The sequence below is a fragment of the Hipposideros armiger genome, unplaced genomic scaffold (genome assembly GCF_001890085.2).
Source record: "Hipposideros armiger isolate ML-2016 unplaced genomic scaffold, ASM189008v1 scaffold_641, whole genome shotgun sequence".
In the NCBI taxonomy this organism is placed as follows: Eukaryota; Metazoa; Chordata; class Mammalia; order Chiroptera; family Hipposideridae; genus Hipposideros; species Hipposideros armiger.
This window is the reverse complement of record NW_017731991.1, coordinates 135294-154844: the sequence shown is the minus strand read 5'-3', so window position 1 is coordinate 154844 and position 19551 is coordinate 135294. Positions and strand designations below refer to the sequence as shown.

The 19551-nt window shown below is 38.2% G+C and overlaps 1 protein-coding gene across 1 annotated transcript in view; it reads right to left on the bottom strand.

Annotated features, from left to right (window-relative positions):
• Nucleotides 1-10065: 10065 nt before the first annotated feature.
• The window catches only part of TACR3 (tachykinin receptor 3), a 57668-nt gene continuing 48182 nt past the window's right edge, over nt 10066-19551 (bottom strand). The window contains exons 4-5 of the mRNA XM_019625874.1: nt 15606-15802; nt 10066-14133 (exon numbers count right to left, since the gene is read on the bottom strand). Coding sequence (XP_019481419.1) covers nt 13821-14133; nt 15606-15802 — 510 coding nt within the window. The 3' untranslated portion in view covers nt 10066-13820. The remainder of the gene's footprint in view (nt 14134-15605; nt 15803-19551) is intronic.

The window sequence follows — 19551 nt, the reverse complement described above, 5'->3', positions numbered from 1 at the left end:
TACACCGTCGCCGGCGACTCACAGCAGCCCAGCTCCAGGTTGAGCTGTTGTTCAGCATCTTAGCTGTAGAGGGCAGTGTCACTGGCCCGCATGTGGGATCCAAACCGGGGCCCTCTGGCGTCCCAAGCCAGCTTTAACCAATGTGCCACTCAGCTTACCCACTCCATATTTTTGAGTCAGTTTATCTTGCTTAAAATCTTCATAGTACTCTTCACTGGTCCTGGGTCCCTGTTGGACCCTCACTAGGTCTGTTGTGCTTGGTTTCTACTTGCCTACTTCAGGTTTTCAGTAGCTTTTGGGGGGCTCAGAATTTGTTGCTATCATGAATGCATATTTTGAAATCAATTCATTTAACCATGCATCCTGCAGACTGTCTCCACTCACTACACCTGCTTATCTAAGTCTTAATGGTGCTCTGTTGAGTAAAGCGTCATATACTTTCAGGTTCTGCCTTTTAGGAACACAAAGTTGAAGTTTTCCATGTTTTACTGCTTTCCTTAGCCTGGTGCAGAAACAAATGCTCAGGGGTACAATTCATTAAAATGCACTTGTCACCTCAGGCCACCTAGGACTTCTCACACAGATCCACTCTTAGGATATTTGGAGGTTAGAGGAAGAGGAAACCCATCAACTGAGACCTCTGGTACAGATGAAAATTCTGATTTAGAACATAGAACAATATTCTCATGCTTTTTCATTCATATACTCTGATCCTTTTCTGTAACCTTTCCAATACATTTTAGAGTGAACTGTGGGCATGTTGTTATACACTGAAAAAAAACAATTCATTGGTAATAAAACATAAAGTTAATTAAAAGAGATCTTCACTTTGTCCTCCTGAAATCTCAGACCAGGCAGAAGTTCAAATTGTTTAGGAGAAGACTGGGCCATTCGTGGTTGCTAGTTTGGCTTGTCTGTCACAGGAGTTCCTTTTTAATTTACACAGTACCTTTATGAATGTGACATTATAGCTAAACAGCAATTATGTTAATTTCTCATAATTGTGATATCATCTGCCTATCAATAGCCAACTAGTCTAACCTTTAAAAGCCTGTAGCTATTGTTTTTCATGTTTGCATGGCATGGTAACAAAAACCTTGGAAAAACAGAGACATTTCCTGTGAATTCAGTTAAAACAGAAAGCTTTGCTTTTATCCCTCAGAATAGTGCTATTTAAAATTTTTACTACTCATTTAGTACATTACATGCTTATTAAGGAAAATGTGGTTAACCGCCACCAAAAAAGGAAAACTGTAAACTGTGCTTCTACTAACCAAAGACATCTTCATAACATTTAGATCTATTTTCTTTATTCCAGGCACCTGGAACAGACATCTGCCGTTCTTAACACTCAGCACCTATGTTTGGGGAATTTCCACCTTATAAGGCAGATTCTGCCTACCATTTTTTTTTATTATTTCAGGTGTGCAAACCAATGTAATAGTTAGACATTTATACTCCTCACAAAGTGATAATCACCGTAACCCACTCTACTACCCCTCTGACACTGTATATAGCTGTTACAGTTCCACTGGCTCTATTGCTTATGCTGCCCACTATTTTTGAAGCACAAAGTTCAATACTCATTTTTAGCTAGCTTTGGAGCTAAGGGCAAGCACAGCCTAGATTGCACCAATCTGATGCAGCCACCCTGGGCTTTGAATTGGAAGCCAGGGAAGCAAAGCAGCAGAGATGCAGGCGAAACCCTTCCAATGAGAGTGATGCAGTGGTAGCCCCAACATCCAATTTCCAGAGGTGGAAGTAGCAGCAGTCCTAGCAACAGCACTGGGTGCTCAGTTTTGGTGATGAAAATTTTGCAAGTAACAGTGATTGTGTCCATCAGTTCTGGTGGCAGTGTGGCTACTTTAATGGCTCTGGGATGTGATTTTGTGTATTGTCAGTGACTGCATAGCCCCAGGCCTGTTCTTCCAGCTCTCAAAGAGAGCTTGTGAGTTAACTAATATGTTTTATAAAATTTCTTTTTACTAACATTACCTAAGTTAGTTTCCTTTGCTTGCAACTGAAAACATTAAATCAGTAGATTATTTTTTATTATGTGATTGGACTCATATTTCAACATCCTTGTAAGTCTGGGGTAAATTCTGCTCACGGGCTAGGATTTTTTGAAGGACATTCTTATTCTCAATTTCAGGAACTTTTGGGTTCCTGGACCCAATTCCAAATGTGTGTGTAGGCGGGGGGCTTCCCACACAACACCAAGCAATTCTTGGACACCGTACTGGTGAATTCAACTCCATTCAACTCAATTCTGACATTATGTACCCAGAGATAACATCAGATTCCACAGGTAAAGGGCTCAGTCCTACAAGACTGCCACTACATTCTCACCCCCACTTCAGATACCAGTTGAAAGCCCAGTTTGTAACCTGTGTTTCTGACCCACTGACTCCAGATTGGAGGTTCCAACAACCCCCTCTAACTCTGAATGACAATGGCGAGTTCAGGTCGTTGCCTATACTTCTGACCGAATGGGTGTAAATCAGAGGTTCCCATGACCTCTTTCTTGGGTTCAATTATTCTGCCAGAGTTGCTCACAAAGCTCAGAGAAATATTTACCTTACTAGATCATGTGTTTATTACATAAGGATACAACTTGGGAACAGCTGGATGGAAGAGCTGCCTAAGCCAAGGTATAGGGAAAGGGCACAGAGCGTCCATGCCCTCTCCAAGGTGTGCCACTCTCCCCACATCACCATGTCTTCACCAACCCAGAAGCTCCCTGAACCCAATCCTTTTGGGTTTTAATGGAGGCTTCATCATATAGTCATGATTGATTAAATCATTGGCCACTGGTGATTGATTCAACCTCCAGCCTCCCCCCCCCCACCTCATCCAGGGCAGTCAGGGGTTGGGACTGAAAATTCCAATCCTCTAATAACAAGGTTGGTAGCCAGCCCCCATCCTCAGGTGGAATCCAAAAGTCACATCATTAACATAACAAAAGACAGCTTTATTGCTCTTCTTAGGAAATTCCAAGGGTTTTCGGAGCTCTGTGCCAGAAATGGGGACAAAGACCAAATATATATTTATTATAAATCACAACATTACACAGGGTTTTTTATGTTCATAATAAATGCAACCATTATAAAGAAAATCAGTTTCATTTGTAGAACAGCAATCAATCCTTCCACCGTTTTGTAAATCCCTTACCAGGCTCTTTTCAACCAATTATTTTACTTGCTGATTTAATGTGGGTCTCCCCCCTCCCCCCACCCCTTAGGTCTCTTTTAATAATATAAATTATTGATATTCCCATTATACTTTTGCTCCATTAAATTATAAAGAAGTCCCTGTACAATTCCTTGTAATGCTGGTTTGGTGATGATGAACTCCCTTAGCTTTTTCTTGTCTGGGAAACTCTTCATCTGTCCTTCAACTCCAAATGATAGTTTTGCTGGGTAGGGTAATCTAGGTTGTAGGTCCTTGCTTTTCACCACGTTGAATATTTTGTGCCAATCCCTTCTGGCCTGCAAAGTTTCTGTTGAGAAGTCAGCTCACAGTCTTATGGGAGCTCCCTTTTAGGTAACTAACTGCTTTTCTTTTGCTGCTTTTAAAATTCTTTTATTGTCTTTAACTTTTAGCATTTTAATTTTGATGTGTCTTGGTGTGGGACTCTTTAGGTTCATCTTGTTTGGGACTCTCTTAGCTTCCTGGGCTTGAATATCCATTTCCTTCGCCAAGTTAGTGAAGCTTTCTGTCGTTATTTCTTCAAATAGGTTTTTGGCTCCTTCCTCTTTCTCTTCTCCTTCTAATAACCCTGTGATGCAAATGTTGGTATACTTGATGTTGTTCTAGAGGCCCCTTAAACGATTCTCAGTTTTTTGGATCCTTTTTTCTTTTTGCTGTTTTGTTTGGGTGTTTTCTGCTATGTTACCTTCTAAATCACTGATTTTATCTTCCACTTCATCTAATCTACTGTTGGGTCCCTCTAATATATTCTTTATTTCAATTATTGTATTCTTTATTTCTTACTAGTTCATTTTTATGTTTTCTATCTCCATTTTTATGTTTCCTATCTCTTTATGTAGTTCTTCCTGAGATCACTGAGCTTTCTTATAATCAATGTTTTGAACTCTGTGTCTGGTAGATTGGTTGTCTCCATTTTGTTTAGCTCTTTTTCTGGAGCTCTGTTCTGTTCTTTTATTTGGGACATGTTTCTTTGTCTCCCCATTTTGGCTGCTTCCTTGTCTTTGTTTCTATGTATTAGGCAGGGATGCTATGTCTCCAGGTCTTAGTAGAGTGGCCTTATGTAGTAGGGGTCCTATGGGACTCAATGATGCAGTTTCCCTGGTCACAAAGTTGCATGCTCCAGGTGTTTCCCTTATGTGGGTTGTGCGTGTCCTCCTGTTGTAGCTGAGCCTTGGTTGCTGTTTTGCATGTCAATGTGAGGGGTTGACCTTCTGGCTAATTGGTTGTGGGAACTGTCTATGACTAGAGGGAGGAGCTGTGGTGCAGGGGCTGATCCTGTAGAGCAGGATTTGCTTTAACAGGGCTCTGGTGCCTCCCCAGTATGATCTTTGGGTGTGTCATCCTTGGAAGCAGCTGGATGATGCCCTGGCTCTATTCAAAGCTTGCCACCAGGCTTGCTACCCTGGGGCCTCCTGGAAGGGGACCTATTGCTGGCCAAATTCAGCCACAGCCTGTGCCCTGTCTGGAACCACCTGGCATGTATCACAAAGCAATCTGCGGATGGCTATAATCCACACTGGGCTTGTAGATGTCAAAAAGCCAAGCTGCAAAACAAGGCTGGGTGTCGCTAATGTTGGGCTTAGGGCTGCTTACCCAGAAAGTACGGAACATGCCAAAGCCAGATGCTGCTTACTTGGGTTTTGTAAACCTTTGAGAGATTGTAGGGAAGTGTGCAGTATGAGATAAGACAGGTCATTTGTACGCAATAGCTACTGGATGTGGCTTGAGTGGGCTTGATAGTTGGGCAGGCAGGGTCTCAGAATCATCAGGAAAGGTATTAGTCACATTGATGGAGAGTCAGATATGCTGGCCACCTGCATCTGCATGCCCAGAGGTCAACAAAGAAACAATGACTAATGTCATCTCCTTCTTCCGGGACAGAGCTGCCCCTCCAGCCCTCACCCTGAAACCAGACAATTCACATCCTCCCTGTATGTCCCTGGTGCCTTCCAGATGCTATCCAGTGCTGGAGCTCAGAGTGAGTGGGTTCGTCAGCAAGTAAGTCCGTGCATGGGCCCTGAGGAGGTGCACCTGGGACTCCAGCAGCCCTTGTCTCACTTTGCCACAATCTCTGCTGGTTTTCACAGCCAGATGTTATGGGGACTTCTCTCCCTGGCACTAGAACCCTGGGCTGAGGAGCCTTGTGTGGGGCTGGGACTCCTTGTTCCTTGAGAGGGGACATCTGTGGCCAAGATATCCTTCACTATTGGTCACTCATGGGTGTGGGACCAGCCTGTTCCACGTCTCTGCCCCTCCTACCAGCCTGAAGGTGGCTTTTTCTGTATGTCAGTAGTTGTAGGGCTTTGGTTCAGCAAGAGTTCAGGTGATTCTCGATGATGGTTGTTCTATAGTTTCGTTGTAATTGTGATGTGGTTGTGAGAGGTGGTTAGCACAACAGTTAACTATTCTGCCATCTTGGCCAGAAATAAGTTATTCTTTAAATATCTGGTAGAATTTACCAGTGAAGCCATCTGATCCTTGCCTTATCTCTCTCTCTTTCTCTCTCTTTCTCTCTCTCTCTCTCTCTCTCTCTCTCTCTCTCTCCCTCTCTCTCTCTCCCCCGCTCCCCTTTCTCTCTTTTACTAATTCCATCATTTAACTTGCAATAGATATGTTGAGATTTTTCTATTTATTCTTGAATAAGTTTAGGTAATTTGTGTATTTTTAGGAATCTGTCATTTTAACTAGATTATCTAATTTGTTATGTGCAATTATTCATTGTATTCTCTTATCATCCTTTGTATTTCTGTAAGATCAGTGTTAATGTCCCTATTTTCATTTCTGATTTTAATTATTTGCATCTTTTCTCTTTTTTCCTTAGGCAGCCTAGCTAAAAGTTGTCAAATTTGTTGATTATTTCAAAGATCCTATTTTGGGTTTTGTTGATTCTTTCTGTTATTTTTCTATTTTCTATTTAATTTATCTACTCTAATCTTTATTATTTCCTTCCTTTTGGTAGTATTGGGTTTGGTTTGCTCTTCTTTTTCTAGTTCCTCAGTGTGTAAAGTTGGCTAATTAATTTAAAATATTTATTTTTTTAATATAGGGATTTATAGCTATAAATTTTCCTCTGAGCACTGCCTTCCCAGCATGCCATAAGTTTTAGAAGGCACTTTTCTTTCATTTATCTTTATTATTTTCTAATTTCCCTTGTAACTTCTTCTTTGATATTTTGGTTGTTTAATTTTCACACATTTGTGGATTTCCCAGTTTTCCTTCTGTTATTGATTTCTAGCTTCATTCTGTTGTTGAAAAAGATATTTTGTATGATTTCAATCTTAAAATTTTGAGACTTATTTTGTGGTATACCATATAGCCTATCCTGGAGAATGTTCTACTTACATTTGAGAAGAAGGTGTACACTGCTGTTGTTGAATGGAAAGTCTTATATACATATGTAAGGTCCAGGTAGTTTATAGTGTTTTTCAAGTTCAGCATTTCTTTATCTGTCTAAGTGTTGTGTCCATTATGAAAATAGGGTATTGAAGTCTCCAACTATTTTTGTAGAACTTTTTATTTCTCCCTTCATTTCTGTCAATTTTTAATTCATTTATTTTGGGGTTATTTTGTTAGGTGCTTATATGTTTATAATTATTATATCTTCTTGACAAGTTCAGACTTTATCAATATATAAAACTCTTCTTTTCTCTTGTAACAATTTTGATTTAAAGTCTATTTTTGTTGCCATATGTCTAAAATATATTTTTCCATATTGGGTCATTTCTCATTGTATTTAGGATTTTTCTCTTTATCTTCAGCTTTTAATATTTTGACTTTGAGTTGTCTGGATGTGAACTTCTTTTTGTTTATACTACTTGGAGTTCACTATTCTGTAATTAATTTATTTTTCAGTAAATTTGAGAAGTTTTTAGTCATTATTGCTTCAAACATATTTTTTGGGCCTATTTTCCTCTCTTCTCTCTTTCTGGTACTCCCATTATGTGTAAGTTGCTGTACTTCATAGTATCTCATTTTTCTCTGAGACCATTAATTCTTCTTTTTTGTTTGTTTTGGTTTCCATGTTCTTTAGATTTAAGTTTAGTTTAAATTTTCATTCTGTAAGATTTTCAGTGTAGGTATTAGTAGAAATACCACAACATGTAACTTCTCTAGTCATTGTAGTAATTAATGCCACAATGGATAAGTGCAGCTGCCATTTAACTTCCCAAAGACTTGCTTTTAGTAGGCCTTTCATTCCAAGTAACCACAGGTGATTATTTAATCAGGAAACTGCATGCCATTGATTATTAATGCCCAATTTACGTTGTTTAAGAGTTCAAATAGTATTCACAACCAAAAACATAATTAAATCAAAACAGAAACTCCTGTGACTACTTCTGGTATTCAGTACTATATCAGTCAGGAGGTCTAGTTGGGAACAGGTAAATTGTGTTAGGTATTTTAAGTAGAGATTGTTCCATAAATGTTAGAAGTCTGAAAAAAACAAAAAAAACGGTGCTGAGGTAACCCAGAGATTCATACTTGCAGGAAGCAGTTACTGTATGGAATTCTGGGATATATTATAAAAAAGAAAGAGGAGATATTGCCAGACTCTGGGAACTCAAAAGAGGGAACCCTAGTTCTCTGGTGCTTGGGTCTCTGTGAAGGTGTCATAGGCCTTCAGGTAAAGGAATGTGGTGGAGTTGATAATCTGGTTGTTAAAGGGGCACAGCACATTTGCTCCTGTTATGTTGGAGGGTTCATGGACAGCTAGTGCTGTGTGTGTCGAAAGAAGCTAGTGGTAGATATCAGTTGTTTGCTGCTGCTGGAATGTCACTTACCAGAATTTCTCTCCTACATCCTGGTTTTCCTCTAGTGACTCCTATTACAGAACCTAACTGAAAATCAGGCAAGAAGGAAATATGGAGAGCATATTTCATAAAGTCCCAGCCCTGGTATCATGGAGAAGAGTAGTGGGAGACAATTGGAAAATATCTGACATACTCTGACATTGAGAAATAATGAGTATATGAAAAACTTCAACTTCACTATACTGTACATCAAAGCTCACTTATTCATTCATTTATTTAATAATCATTTAATGACTCTATCCCTTAAGTGAGCTTATATATCAACTCAGGTGAGTAGATAATAAATATAATGAATGAGTAAATATACAATATTCTGGAAAATGAGAAATGTTATGAAAAAATAAAGAGCAGACTGGAAGACTGGGAAAAATAGTTTGGGATAGGGGTGAGAATTTGTGATATTAAATAAGGTAATCAGGATTGGACTCATTGGGCAGAAAGTTGAAGAAAATGAAGTAGTTTTCATGCAACTATTTTGGTAGCCAACATTCTAAAAAAAAGAGATAGGTAGTACCAGAGTCCTGAGGTTATACCATGCTTGTGCATGTCAGGAAAGAGGGCAATGTCAACCCATAGATCCCAGGAAGCATGGGGGAGAACAGGAGGACAAGTAAAAGGGTCACATCATGAAGCCTTGAGAGGGTTTTGAGCAGAGGAGTGAGATGATGTGATGCTCTTTAAATAATCACTTGGGTTGCTTTTCTGAGAATCGACTTTAGGGAGGACATGGTGTGCAGGCTATTGAAATAATCCAGGCAGGAGATGATGGTAGCTTGGACCAGGTTTGTAGCAGTAGATATAGTGTGCATCAGTGGAACACTGAATATCTTTTAAGAGCCTAGAGGATTTCCTGATGCTTTGAATGTGTGTGATGTGCTGGTGAGGATATCCTGCTTCTTTGTCTCTTTCCCCCTGGTGAGTTGGTGGAACAGGGTAGGGAATGCTTGGCTTGTATCTGAGTGGGGTGGAGGGACTGGATTAGAGAGGCTGTCCTTACACCTGATGGAAATAGATAGGCAGTGTGGGTCACTGCTGCCACCTGACATGGAATTGTTCCTGGCCATTCTTTCGCAGCGCATGGGGGACGAGGCACTGAGACAGCAGTCAGTGATGCTGCTGGGGAAACCTAAAACATTTTTCTGTCTTCCCTCTCACATCTAGAATCTTCTGAAGTTTAGCATTCTTATTCTTCAATGTAAAATGGCTGTATGTTTCCTAAGAAGAGAGTTTAGTTTCACATGTCCAAAGCCACTCCTTCTATGAATTGGCTATTTCTAACCCTTCAACTGCACAGTTTTTCCTACTCAGGGTCCAGGGCCAGGTAGCAAATTCCCAGAACACTCATACACAATTCAGGAGATCTTGTGGGGACTCTGAAAACAAACTAAGAAGTAGGGCTAAGTGATAAGAGGCTAGAAGGCTACTTATGGCCCCCCAAGAGCTTTGGATGGGGGCAGAATGATGGGGCAAAAAGGCTTTATCTAATGTTCTCCCCATATGCACACAATGATACTAATGATGTTTTTGAGCATTTATTTAATGCTCGACTCTGCCCCATTCATGCCTTAGAGCATTCAGTTCTCACATCAGCACTTTGAAGTAACTATTATTTTCTTTTTTTATTGATGAGTTAAATGAGGCTCAAAGTAGAGAATCACTTGCCCTAGGTCCCCCAGCTGGCAGTTGGTGGGACTGGGATGTAAACTCTTGTCTGTCTATAGATGAAACCCTGATGCCCTAGCTGTCAGATGCTATGCTGTACACTCAACTACATGCGCTTTCAGCTCTGCATTCCAACCCACCCTCTCCTGTTCTCTACACAGAATATTTTCCTACACTTTGATGACTTTGCTCCCCATAGGTGCTTTTTTTGGAATCAAGGTAACTTTGGAAAACTAAACTTTTTTTTTTTTTGAGGAAAAATAAGAACAGAAGCACAATAGTTTGGAGGGATGTTTGGGTGAGTGTGTTCAGGTGATAGGACCCTTCATAACATATGTTATGCTAGCCAGTAGGAAAATAGTAGGTATGCTTTTATTTTTAATATTATTTTTAATGTTTTTAAAGAAAAAAGGTGAAATCAAATCTGTCACATATTACCACATATACAAAGAATATGAATATATTGAATCTATTCAGCATAATTACAGCAAATTGAAAATACTTTATTTACTAGCTACAAACTTTATATACATTTCTTTCTTATGTACACAGAATTTTCACCAAGCTCTTTTACAACACAATTACTGACCTTGTACAGAACTATTGGACTTTATTCTAAATTCCTGCTTTGCCCTTAGGGAAATTATTACAACCTTTTTATTCTACATGGCCAGTGTTATACTTGAGTTTCTTAATTTTTGGTTCACTATCAACGAGGGGGAACTAAAACTGTTCCTGTGAAATGAGTGAGAAATTGTAATTCTCCTGCCTCTGTATTTGATGGAATAATTTACTAGACACTAATTGGAAGTTTTCTGATGAAATTCTGCATTCACAAAAATCAAATGCAAATTCTGAGCTGGCCAGCACTGCCATTTCATGTTTATTTTGTGCTTCTGAAGTTTGATACTAAGGTTCTTAGCAGTCTTCTGTGTGCTTTGTAAGGGTGGAGTTCACTCTGAAGTTGGTAAGAGCTCTGTTTATAAGAGGTTGGCAAGATCTGGAAGGGAATAGGAATTGGCTGCTGGGTCAGAAATGTCACTGTCATGAAGTTGGGAGATAGAATAATGCAGCATCATACTGAGGTAGCTAATAAAATAGAAGATTGGATTGGATTCTAGAACAATTATGTTTGCTTTCGTTTCTTGCCATGAAAGTAATTTCAAAATCATTTTGTCCATAGTTTGCAATGTTTACTATTTATTTATTTTTATCTTTCAGAAAGAGTATATTTAAAATGATGCAAGGCTTTTTGATTCTTTCAGATTTCTCTCAAAATAGTTTGTATTTTTCTTCTGCGGATCTAAATCCAAAAAACCTACAGCATTTTAACCATCTGCCTCATATTTCTAGCCAGTGTTTGCCTGCAAACAATGACAAAGTTTCACAGTGAACCTTAATATTATAGGGTGGGTGAATTTTGGACACAAATTCTTTCAAACCCTAACAAACATGAAAACACTGGGATTGCTTTATTTAAAATGACTCCTACTGAAGCTGATTTCCATGTGTATTATTCTGTAATTCTCAGTGACAAAATTCACACAAAAGGAATAAAATCATATCTTTTTCATATTGTATTCATTTATTTTTATTATTAGTTTTCAAATTTTAAACTTAAAACATTGTTTTTAAGTCTTGGTTTAAGAGTCATGAGAATTCAGTGAATAATGTCAGTTTTCTCTAAAGAGTATTAAAAAGATACTTTTTGGACCTCAGGTATTTCTGTCATGCTAGAATGATGATATTCCATAAGCAAAACAACAACAAATCTACAAAAAAAAAAAAGAGGAAAAGAAAACAAACAAAACAGCTGATTGGAGCTATATTTTTCCTTTGCTGTCTTTGCAAATTATGTATACTGAATTTCCCTAACATGTGTGAAGGCCAGGAGTTGTTTTTCAGATTTATTTGGTGGTAGCTGACTACATCAAATCTGAGGGCCAAACTTCACATTTACATTCTGCAGCTGAAATATAGTCCCAGGTACTTAGAACACTTGTTAATGCTAGTCTCATAATCATTAATAAATTTGAGAAGATGATGTTTGCTCTAAAATATTAGGCGTTTTCTTGACACTTTCACATTGTATAATAAGCATTTACATTTTTTGGAATGAACATTTAAAAACATTGTATTCAACGATTAAATACTAATAGATTTGCTTATCTAAAGCATGCACACAAACTTCATAGACTTTATTGAGCTATTTCTGGCAACTCTGTAATGATCACTTACTATTTCAGTATTCAATTTTGAATTTAATTCTTTGAATTTGTTACAGACATTAAAATGATTGCACATGCCTGCATACTTGAATATGTGTGTATGTATGTGTCTATTGTTGTAATCAGAAGAAATTCAGCTTAAACACATATGGTGAGATTGTTTAGACTTTTAGCTTTGTAACAATTAGATATTTATGGCTTTGTGTCCAAAATAGAGGGTTGGAAAATTTAATATCTTGGCAGCAATAGACCATGATTTGCTCTTGAGTAATTGCTTTTAGACCTCGTTCTTCAAAAAATAGTAGTCGGTTCTATATTGAGGGAGGCATAACAATCCTGTAAAGTGTTACAGGTAATTATTTTAACTGGATAGCTTGAAAAATCTAACTGGATATTGTAAAGGAGAAGTTTGTACTATACATCCACATTCTCAGAAGATTTCTGCTTCTTAAGCAGGATTGACAGTATCTCTAATTCAAGGAAAGATATTTTTAAGCACTGATGTCTAGAAGATAAATTCTAACTTAATGGTGTACCTTGTTTTATTGTGGCTTTCAGAAATGTGTCATATATTTTTTCTTGTAGTAAAACAGATGCTTCCTTAGGACCATTAGTTTATTTCTTTCTGAGATATCCAAGCAGACAAAAGGGAAGCTCTTTCTGTGGGAAGGTGTGTATTATATTCTTGTTTGTCTGATATTTGTTCATACGTATCCAAATGATTGTACAGATTTCTATTGTAATAGTTGATTCATCTTTCTACATTTTGCCTGATTTATCTATATGTATATTAGCACATACAGGTAGTGCATAGGCTTTTTCCTAAGGACTGTCTTAAAATATATTTTCTGATACTTTCCCCTAGTCCTTTTTCTTTTCTTCAGTGTAGGGAGAGGAGAGGAAAATGTCTCTATACAATTGATAAAGTTGATGCCCACCTTAGATTATGGAGGAGAAACACATCTTCCTTTGGAGCTGGTAGATGGTCCTGTCTGCCATCATAGTTATGAATTACTATCTTTAATTCTTCCATAAATATTGTAACCAGTTTTAGAGACAAATGAGATTCTGTCATTAGAAGTGTTTTATACTCTACCTATTTAAAAATAATTTAAAATACTTAGAAAAAATAAAATAAAGAGGCTCATAGGAATTTGCTTTGTCTTTTTAAGGTCCAACCTTGACTATTTCTTAGCTTGTCACTTTAAAGTGTGTAATGGTCAAAAAGTAAATGATTATAATTATTTTTCTTTTGAAGCCACTTTTTCAGAAAAAAAAAAAGAGAATGATGTACAACTGCTTAATAATTTGACTAGATTTCCTTTTTAGTTACATTTCAAGGAGAAAATTTTTAAATAAATTTTTTAAACTAAAAATTTTAAATTCTACAAAATGAGTTTCTACTCTTTGAGGTTCTTTTTTCATCATTCTAGTGGGAAAATTCAACATTTAGCTTTTTTAATTTTGTTTTATAGCTGTAGATGAAGTTGTTTCATTTTATACCCGTTTTGCTTTTCATCACTCATAACTTTGTTTTTAAAGCTTCTTTAATCTTTTCAGAAAATCATATGTTGTTTTAGTGTCACAAATGTATACTGCAATTTTTAAATGAGAAAAATGAAACACTTTACAAATATTTTTCAGATATATTTTTGTTTGTTACATATTATAATTTAGAGTTTTCAAAGAATAAATTTAAAACTCATGTTATTTTTGAGGGAGGCAAATATTCTAATAGTATCTTTGTTATATTGATAAACTACTTTTTCTCAGTTGGACTATAGCTGCCAAAAATTGCCCTTCCATTTCTGGAGAGTATGTAGGATAGGACTGACACACTGTTAGAAGAAAGGGGGCCCTGCTGGCACTGTGGTGGCCTCACACTTCTATTTCCCCTCAGGAAATAGATTTAGGAACACTCATCCACGGAGGTAAAGGGTGAGCTTATGAAACTTGAAGTGGTGGAGGCAGATTTGGAATTCCTGCGGGAGCAGTCAGTGAAGCTGGGGTCTCTTGGAGTTGCTCTCTTCTTCCGACTGGATTTGGCCTTGTCGGAGTCACTGGGGTCAAACACCACTGTCATGGACTCCATTCTGGTCACAGTGTACAGGCTGCTTTGCCGAGTTGGGTGAAATCTGGTGGTCTTGAGCTCCAGCTCATCATAACTTGACACTTTGATGAAAGGACACCAGCGAAATGCTCTCTTGAAGCCAGCTCTAAATCTAAGGAGAAGCAGGACACAGGAAGAAAACGTCATGCTTTCAAGAGGAAATTTCTTTCAACTTCCACAGAAAGTCCTACTTAAGGTGCTTAAGCCAGCTCAGTTTTTGAATTTGATTTTCCAGTCAAACTCTTAGAATGTATGCCATAACATATACGTTACTAGTCTTTTAAGTTCTTGTTTTCATTGAATCTTACTTTTCCATCAACGAGAAGCAAATCATCGAAGAGTAAAAGCACAGCACCGGGTAATCAGTATGCCAAAAAAACAGGGTACATTTCTTCAATAATTTTATACATTTGCATAAGTGTAATTAAATTAGGCTTGCTGTTAAGACACTTAAGAATTACATATTTCAATACAGTTTCTTTCAGACATAATTACACATTTATAAATTAAAATCTTATTTAATGTTAGAATTAATTGCTACTCTTAAGGGTTTTTATGTAATCATATATGAAAGCACACAATCCTTGGCTTTGTAAACCATTAAATGAAGTTGGTTAAAAACAGGCATACTGCTTGTGGGGTGGCTTGAACAGATACATGGCTTATGCAATTAATGAAAAAAGTAAGAATTAAGTATAAAACAAATTTAAGGCACAATGTGGTGGAGGCCCAACTGGAAAGAGGGCTTAGGATTTAGCTCATGCAGTTACTTACATGAAGTTCCATTTCTACTTGTACTCAAAATAGCTCAAAACACAGTGGTTTATTACGAGAATTATCAACCTTTGAAATTTAACCCTATCCCTCCATATGCTGACCTTACAACTAAGGTGTTTTTTTTATCTGGAAACCACATTTTATATATTTTTTTACAATCTTAAATTTAACTGTAAATATGCCTACTATTCTTAAAACTTCACTTTAAAAATAGCTTTCCCTTGACCACCTCAATTTCTTCACACCCCATTCCTATGGAGGCCTGCACCCCCTGCTATTCAATGACCTCACTAGGTAGGAAGGCAGATTGTAATTCCCCTTGCCCTTACTGTTGCTTCTATCACCCTAACTGCAACAGCTTTTATTTTGAAGTCTATTGACAACACATCCTTTATAGTAGAGCACACTCACATATACCATCATCTATGAATTTCTACTAAGTGTCTTTATATCTTTGAGGACTTAAGCACATTTTCAACTCACCTGCTTCAGTCATGAGGGCATTTCTTTTTCTTTGGCAGATAAAATTGGGAATGGTTTGGGGGGGGGAGAATTTGACTCATAAAAAAACTGACCAGTTAGAAATTCTAAGAACATTGTTTTGAGGATGTAATTGTTGGAGTGGGATATTTCACAAAGTATGGGGGAGTCTAGAAAAATATCCTGCTCTGTGCTCTTCTCAGTGAATTTTTCCATTTTCCCTTCCTTTTACATTTTAAATTTGCACCAAGAAACTGGAACAACATTATATGCTTCCAGGGAAGCCAGGAGTGACAAGAAACTTGCATTTGGTAATTTTGTTTTTACCTCTTATTCAGACAGCAGTAGATGATGGGGTTGTACATGGTTGAGCTCATTGCCAGCCAAAAACTAGCCAGGTAGACCTGCTGGATGTATTTCCACCTATTTAGTTGTTGATAGACTGCAGTGAGGATGAAGTAAATATGATAGGGCAGCCAGCAGATGGCAAATATCACCACGACAATAATCATCATTTTTACAACCTAGAAGAAAAAAAAGAAAAGGTCATTTTTGGGAAATTTAAAAGTCATTAAATATATCAGTTGCAATAGCTGACTGCATATCATATTTCCCTGCCAATACAGTTAAGCACATGGCATGCTTCAGAAATAGTCAATGCATTTTTTAAAATGGTGAGGTAATAAAGTGACAGTGGCCTAAGGCAAGTCTCCAGAAAGCATACTTGTGTCACCATTCCATCTTTAGCTAACGCTACTGGATGGGTGGTACTAACTCAAACAGAAACAAATATATTGTAATTGGCCTGAAGAACATAAGTGCTTATAAAAATCCAAAGAGCCTGGAAGAGAAGACAGAAAAGCAGGAGCTAGGATTTGGCTGTGCTCGCCTCGCTGTTAAATAGCAGAGACATATCTAGAGAAACCATTGAGTCACTGTGGGGGTATATTAGGCTCTAAGGACTGGGCTGGGTCCTCAGTATTTATTATAGCTTGACTATAGCATAAGACTATTTAGATTTCTTTACTCTAATACCATGCTAACTGGGCAACTTTCTGAATATTAACTCGGTTTCTCTTGTAATCTGGTATTGGGAAAAGTTTCTCTGGATGGTGGTTGTGATATTCATATTAGTCTGAGGAAATAGCACTAACTTTAAATACATAATTTAGGCAATCAGCTTACACAGCTAGTTTATACAGTAGCTCTATGAGTTTGGTAAGCAAGGATCCTTTCTTCTGTTTCTACACTTTTGAACCAAAATATCCTGGAAAGTCCTACCAAAGGAGAATGTCGACCTCTATTTCTCCTCCACTAGGCCTTAAATTCCTAAAAGGCAGAAAGAATGTCCTAATTATCTTAATATTTCCAGTATCTAGCACAGTCCCAAGGATATAGCTGGAGATAAATAATTGGACATAGAATAAATGAATAAATAATGACAGTGTACAGTTTGTAACAGGAAGTTAAATGAGAGGATGGTTTGTGTGTCTGTAAATGAAATGTGTTCCATTCTTTGTGTCTATGAGAAAGGTAGACTCAAAATTATTGAACACTGAGCAGCTTGGCTTTGTGTATTAAAGGAAATAATATTTTATAATTATCTCATTTAATATTTATTTTCTTTTTTTGTAAATTGGGGAACAGTGTTGGGAAATTAGGGAGGGGGACCAGTGAAGCTGTTGTTCTTTAATCTTAGTTGTGGAGGGTGCCAGTCGCCTTCTGGCTGCCCGTCAGCAGCTCGTGGCCTTTAAGCTCAAGGTGCTGTGTTACAATCTTAGTTGCGGGTGGGCGTAGCCACCATGCCATGCTCCAGTCGAACCAGCAGCCTTCCTGTTAAGAGCACATGCTCAGTATATCTACTGAGCCATCCAGGTTGAGCTCAGCTCAAGGTGCCGAGTTCAGTCTTAGTTGCGGGTGGGCGTAGCCCACTATCGAACAGGTAGTTTTGTTGTTAGGAGCACGTGCTCTCGCCAGTTGAGCCATCCTGCCACCTGTTGGCAGCTCAGTGGCAGCTCAGCTTGGGCGCATGGTCACTGGCCCATGTGGGAATTGAACTGGGGTCCCTGTTGCTCAGAGCTCGTGTTCTTAAGCTAACTCTTAATCAACTGAGCCACTCGGCCAGCCCCTCATTTAATATTTCTTATTCTCAATCTATCTACTAAATTTGTTCGTACTTCTTTTGAGAGTTTAGAAGTAGTAAAATGTTTAGAACAATGTACTAAAGTGCCAAAAAATGTATACACATGCTTGTATTCATCTTTTGTTCTTATATTGGTATATATTGAGTATTACAATTTTAATATAGTTTTTTTGCTTCTTAAAATGTGTATACATTTTTTTTGACACCCTCTGTAATTTAAACAAAGTGATTTTGAGGCTTACCCATAGTCAGATCAGAACACAAATCAGTATTGACATATATGGTCTATGCAGCAGCTTAGAACTATGAAAGTACGTTATCTATGTACAGGACTTGTCATTTGACTGCAAGATGGAGATTCAGATGAAAGTTGGCAAGGTTAAGAGTCATAAGAGACATGATTCTAGAAACAGACAAAGCATAAAATGGATCAAGATGGAAGAAGACACTCTCCCACGGGCTTAATCATTGTACCATCTGGGTGACAAGTACTGAACTGGTAGAAATTGGCCACCAGAGCTGAAAATCCAGGTCAATAGCTCACAGAATGTCATCATTGGACACACCATGTAAGGTCTTTTGATTTTCTCAGGAGTCTTTAAGTTGCATTTTTTCCTAAAGAATCGCATTCAGATTTCTGCCTTTTTATCTCTTCTATTTCTTTCTTTTTTTAAAAAGATTTTTATTGGGGAATTAGGGGGATGGGAACAGTGCTGGGGAATTGGGGGAAGGGGAACAGACAAGTTGCTGTCGTTTTGTTCTTCAGTCTAGTTGTGGAGGACGTTGCTTCACTGGCCCAAGTTGGCACCATCATTGCGCTCTTCCCGGCGGAGGCAGATCAGTCGCAGGCTTCTGGACGGCCGCTCACTGCGGCTGCTGGCTGCTCACGCTGGCTGCTCACGCTGGCTGCTGGCTACATACGGTAGCCCATGGCAACCCACTGCCACAGAGGCTGCAGCCTACGCAGTCGCCAGTGACTCATGGCAGCCCAGCTCCAGGTTGAGCTGTTGTTCAGCATCTTAGCTGTGGAGGGCAGTGTCACTGGCCCTCATACGTGGGATCCGAACTGGGGCCCTCTGGTGTCCCAAGCCAGTTTTTAACCATTGCGCTACTTGGCAGGCCCATCTCTCCTATTTCTTATTCATATATTTGTGGAATACAACTAAGAGCCATATTTTATTATAATTTATATTTATACAATGTTCCACATATTTAACAATTTAATAACTAGTTTTAGGTTACAGTTTAGGAAACTGAGGGCAATAACCCAGAAGATTTGACCACTGTGATTCATGGAACAAAGTTAGAGTCTTTACACCTCAGACTCTTAAAGTCTGTTTTTCTGCTTACAATTAATAACATTCATTGACTGTCTATGGGGTCTAGAAAATAGTATAGAGAACAATAATGAATATAAGACCAATTCCTTATCCTGAATAAGTTTACGATAGCATAAAAAATGTAAATGTTTTCCAAAAATTGCATAGAAATGTGAATATAAACATGTAAATAACACTGAAAATAATATTGATGATGGCTTTAGTTAAACTATTGCAATAGTTGTTTATTATAAGCATGAATGACTCAGTGCACATTAACTGTAGGCCCAGGAGGTATTAAACTAAATGAAATGACTGCTATTGACTTTTGCCTTCTTGAACATGTGAACATCCTTCCATTCCTTGAACACAGTAGGCGAGCTCCTGTCCTGATTATTCCCCCTGGCTCCTCCCCCTAGACCACTCTCCCCCCAATTATTAACACCCTCATCTCCTTCAAACCTTTGCAAAATTCTCACTTTTTCTATGAATCTATGTTGGGAGCCATGCAGGCTGGCTTTACTGTAGTATAACTTGTTTTGCTTTTTGCTCCTTTCTGCACCTGGAGGATGCTTACTGAACCTTGAGGTATGTGGTGAGAAGGCCAGTTCCTTAGAAGACACAATAAGATAGAGGGCTGTCTGGGTTTGTGGAAGATAGTTTCCTGGGAAACTGACCCTCCAAATTTTCCACTGACCTTCAGGTTTCTAGTTGGTAACGAATGATGTACTTTTAATGAGGTTATGCATATTCATCCCTTCTGTGTTGCATGTACTCTGGAGGTATATAATGGGGAGGAAAAATAAACTCG